General features: G+C 54.8%; 1 protein-coding gene across 1 annotated transcript in view; it reads left to right on the forward strand.

The window, feature by feature from the left end:
• Nucleotides 1–4,796, forward strand: part of TPP1 (tripeptidyl peptidase I) — a 13,049-nt gene that overhangs the window by 5,133 nt on the left and 3,120 nt on the right. Inside the window, exon 3 of the mRNA XM_015418979.1 lies at nucleotides 4,092–4,280. Within this exon, the coding sequence (XP_015274465.1) occupies nucleotides 4,092–4,280 (189 nt within the window). The remainder of the gene's footprint in view (nucleotides 1–4,091; nucleotides 4,281–4,796) is intronic.

Raw genomic sequence — 4,796 nt, forward strand, 5'->3', positions numbered from 1 at the left:
GCCCCACCTTGCCTGCCCCTGAGGTGCTTGGTAAGTGAGGCTGGTCCTTTCTCTGGCTTGTGGACTCTGCTTATAACCCGCCTTTCTCATGGGAGACTTCTAGAACAGGGGTCAGCGGCCTTTTATCATTAAGAAGCCAAACTGTATCAGTGTTCCGCGTAAGAGAGAGAGACACAGCTGTTGTGATAAGAGTCTGTTTGCATAACGGGAAATCTACAGCTTCTCTGATAAATTGGCAGGTTGATTGATAAGCCATGGTGTTTCTGCAGCCCAAACACCGGTTCTTGTGAGGCCTTCGTTAACGTGGGACACACGAGGCTTCACCGTCAGTAATGAGGAGCCCCTGCCCAGTTGTTTTAGCGCCCTGGGCCAAAGCTGTGCATGGCTGGCGCTTGGATTCCTGGCCACGGGTCACCCGTTTCTCTTCCTGTAAAGCATCTCTGGGAAGCTCTTTGCCCCCACCCCACCCCCCCGAAAGCCTTGGCCCTGTCCCTTCTCTTCACTAACCGGGTTATCCTAGTATTCCACCTAATCTCTGATACGCCTTAACGTAAAGATTTTCTTTTATTTTCCAATTAACTTTGTTTGGCTCTGAAGCCACAGTCATTTGGGCATCTACCCATTTCCTGTACTTCACAAGTTCCCAACCATCTCGGTATGCTGACCGGCAAGTCCAAATTGGCGTGTGGTGACCCAGCCAGGGCTGGGCCAGAGTTTCCCGGCACCTGAGGCATCCTGTGACCGGGGCCCTCATCTGGGTCAGCCTCCCATCTTCTACAGTGGCTGGCCAGATGTTTTTGAGAAACCAGCACCCACTGGACTAGGAGCCCCAAGCCAGCGACATTGTTGGGTGGTAGTGAGATATTGGGGGGGAAATGGTATTTAGCAGAGATAAGATGGTCCAGCAGAGCCAGAGTAGAATAATTCAGACTCAGAGTCCACGTGTGATGAAAATATAAAAGTTTTTACTAAATTCTAGCATGGGGAAGGGCAACCGGGATGAAAATAACAACAGAGCATAATCGGCTACATCCGTACTCTACAAAGACAAAACTAGAAGAGAGAGAGTATGGCTGCTCTTCTTCTTCTTCAGAACACCAAAAACAAAGACGGGAAGAGAAGCCGTAAAATGGTAATATACCTTGACACTTTAGTCCCAATCCAACTCCTAGATCAGGGAGAAAATTCCCGGGCTTCCTACAGCTAAAGGAACATTGGGTGGCATGGAAGGTGCCGTTTTCAGGGTCAGGGCTGGTTTCCAGGGCCCAAAAGAGGCCAGGAGGGAGGGCTGGCCTGCGACCTACTTTCTGAGGCTTCGCGACCCACTTTTGTGTCCCAGCCCGCAGGTTGGCAAACACTGCTCTCCTTCACACTTGTTGAGGGCCAGGAGAACGCTGGGCGTTTGCAGACATCGCAAGGTGCTCGAGAGGCGCTTTCTGTTGGACAGGGGAGAATACCCACGGGCTGTGGGGCTGGGAGCGGAGGCACAGACTGGCGAGCAAGGGGTGGGTGGGGCTTTGTTTTTGGGGGTCTTCCTGAGCTCCTGGACGTTTTGCTGTTTCTTCTACGGTGGCCTGTTCCAGGTCGTAGGGCCCCTGTGCTGACAGGTCTGTCCCGTCTGACTCTGTCTGGCCACAATTCAGAGTGCGGGGCTTTCCTTGACAGCTTTAAGCAGCGTGGGCCAGCAAAGGGCCTGTGCCCGGTCCCTGCGCTCTCTGTGCGGAGGTGACGCGGGGGGTCGCGAGACTCGGCCTTTCTTTTGCCATCAATTGCAGCCGTTGTGAACAGAGGCTGTTCATATAAAGAAATAACACACTCACCATCTTGAGCTGCCTTGAACTACAAGGCAAGGCAGGAGAGAAATGTTGAAATCAATAAATAGCCTGTAACGGAAGGAGAAGAGCCACACGTGATTTTCTCCTGTTTTCTTCTGTTCTCGCAGTCTTACCTCTTTCTGTCTCTGCTCAGGTCCCTTTTACAAGGCAGCAGCCGGCGTGTTTTCCTCGTAAGGGCATGCCTAGTTTTCCTCAGGGGGATGGGGAGGGGGTGTGTGTGTGTGTGTGTGTGTGTGTGTGTGTAGGAGAAAGAGAGGGTCCGGGCTTTCTTGACTGACGGAAAGCCACAGCCACGGGGAATACAGCAGTTGGTACTCCTTTGCCCGCCTGGCTGCCTGCTTGCTCTCCAGGCCTTATCCCCCCCTCCCGTCCAAGATCTGTTTCAACATCCTCCTGCCGCTGCCTGCCCCGATGCCACCCTCTCCTTGTGCCACCAAACGCCCTTCCTTATCTTGCCAGTTTGCCTCTTCCTTCTGCTGCTGCTCCGTGGCTGCAGGGCCAAATTCCCTCAGCTGCAGGCTGCCGTTTCGGCCTCTTTGGAACCTTTCCCACGACTTCTCCCCGCAGGCTTTAATGCTGCACACGGTGCCTTCCTTTCCCTCGACAGCCCAGCGGGACTCTCTGGTTCTGTATGGCTGAAACTGGGCAGTGAATGGATGTCCTGGGGGTGGGGTGGGGGTGGGGAGTACTGCAGTCTCCACAAGTTCCGTCCAGTTTGGATGGGAAACCGAGGAGGCCCAGGTCCTAGGAAAGGGGTGTGTCTCTGTTCCACTGAGGCCAGTGGGGAAATAACGAAAAATAATCACAAAACCCAAGCAGCAATGAAAGAAGCAAAAACGGAGCTATATAAAAACAACCCAATAATAAAACAGTCCATTTTGGAATGAATAAGAGAAATGAAAGAAATGAAATGAGTGGTTAACAGGACGGGGGCCTTTCCACCCTCCCCTTTGAGGTTGGCCTCCTGCCTGCCTGCCTCTTAGGTATTTCGAGGCTGGGGAACAACAGGTCTGGCAGCTACACTGACCTGTTGTTTAAATGGGGCCAAATACCAGGGCCCAAATGCAGTTGTGGTGCAGCCTGCCAATGCCGAACCCTTTCCCGTCTGTCACAGGGATGTGAGGGTCACGCTTTCCGGCAGGGAGGTGCGAGAGAACTCCCTGACTTCTCCCCAGCTGCCCCCGAGTGGACTGGAAATTTAGATGTTCGTATTTCTGGGGGTGGCTCAGTCTGTCTGCACAGCCGTTGCATCCGCTTCGTTAGGTCTTTTATGTTATCACCTGCTTCCTGTGTGCCAGCCTGCCATACGGTCAAATAATAACAAATAACGTTTTAGGTGTTAGCAAAAAGTTTCTCTTTGCCCAGCCTTAACGGGTGGGTTCTGTTTTTTGCAGGTATTTTCAAGGCGTGACCTTCACTTGAGGGCTTTCTCGTGAACGCTGGTTTAGAGGGAGGGAATCTTGTTTTTATGTCCTTCATGGGCACTTTGCTTATTTCATTGGCTTATAATATCAATAATTTTATGCATTTTCATTTTACTATTGTATTTTTACTTATTTATTAAGGTATCTATATTCCTAGTGATTAAGGCGTACAAATTACACACAGTGCGGCTTAAAACATACACACCCCTCCATGTCATACCTCCCAGTCTGTGCTCTGTGAAGAGGCCTGGCAAATGAAGCCGACCGGGAGCACCTCCTGAGGAAGTTCTCTAAAGACGGTGCCCTCCCCCCGTGGGGGGGGTGGGGGTGAGGTATCACAAGGGAGCAGGCCTTGGCCTCTGGTGGGTGCCAGCCGGCCCGCCTTGCGGGGGGGGGGGAACTGCCAGGAGGCGGCAGGGGAAGGCCATCGCTCGTGTGCAGCAGGGGACTCTGGGGAGGAGACAGACGGTCCTCGAGGTGTCTGGGTCACAGGCCAGGAAGGGCACCTGGAGTCATTGGGCTGCGGAAAGCCAGCTGGCCACCAGGGGAGTTGCTGGAAGGCGAGGAGGGGCCTCAGGCAGGCCTGGATACTTCCGAAGCAAAAGCCGAGGCCTTGGTCAGAGGTCAGAGGTCTTGGCTACAGCTAAAATTGCCGCTGCTGGGGTGTGTGTGCGCACGTATCTTCATATGTATCTTCATATGTTTTATTCACTTGCTTGAAAGCTGCCCTGGGCATGTCTGAGTGTGGCCAGCGCCGGGCGTGCCGGGCAGGCCAGTCTCCCGCTGCAAGTGGCGCCCCGGCTGAGCCAGCCCCCCCCTCCTTCCCCCCCAGGGAGGCACGAGAGCCAGGAGCCCTTCCTGGACTGGCTGCTGGTGCTGAGCAACACGTCGGCCTTGCCCTGGGTGCACACGGTCAGCTACGGCGACGACGAGGACAGCCTGTCGCAGGCCTACATGGCGCGTGTCAACGTGGAGTTCATGAAGGCGGCAGCCCGGGGGATCAGCATCCTCTTTGCCTCAGGTACGCCGGAGGGAGGGAGGGAGGGGGCACGACCAGGCCTGCAGGCGCCCATGCCAGCAGCACCCTCTGCCGAGGACCGAGAGCTCCGCGCGCGTGCTTGCGCCTGGGCATGTCTGAACCCCCTCCTGTAGGTCTCCCTTGGCCAGTCGAAACTTTTTCGTTGGATCAACACAGGGCCAGGTTGCACCCCCCCCCCTCTCCTGCCAGGCCACCTCCAGGCCTTGGCCCCGCCACACGTGTCCCAGCAGGGCTCCTGCACAGGTGCCGCTCTGTGTGGTGGCGGGGTGTGGGGGGGGGAGGGTATTACTTTTCCTTCCCCTCCTTTCACACTACGGGGCTCGCTCAGTCAGGGCTTGGTTTCAGGCTCTGGTTTCAGAGGGGGGTGTGTGTGCGTGCTTGCGGTGCCGCTCTCGCAAGTTTCTCAACTTAATGCACGGTGCTGTTGGAACTGGAGGCTAGTTGGTTACTTTTAATATTTCTGTGAAGAAGCAACGGACTTGGTGTCATACCAAATAC

This window comes from Gekko japonicus, unplaced genomic scaffold, assembly GCF_001447785.1.
Source record: "Gekko japonicus isolate JY-2015 unplaced genomic scaffold, Gekko_japonicus_V1.1 scaffold3134, whole genome shotgun sequence".
NCBI lineage: Eukaryota > Metazoa > Chordata > Lepidosauria > Squamata > Gekkonidae > Gekko > Gekko japonicus.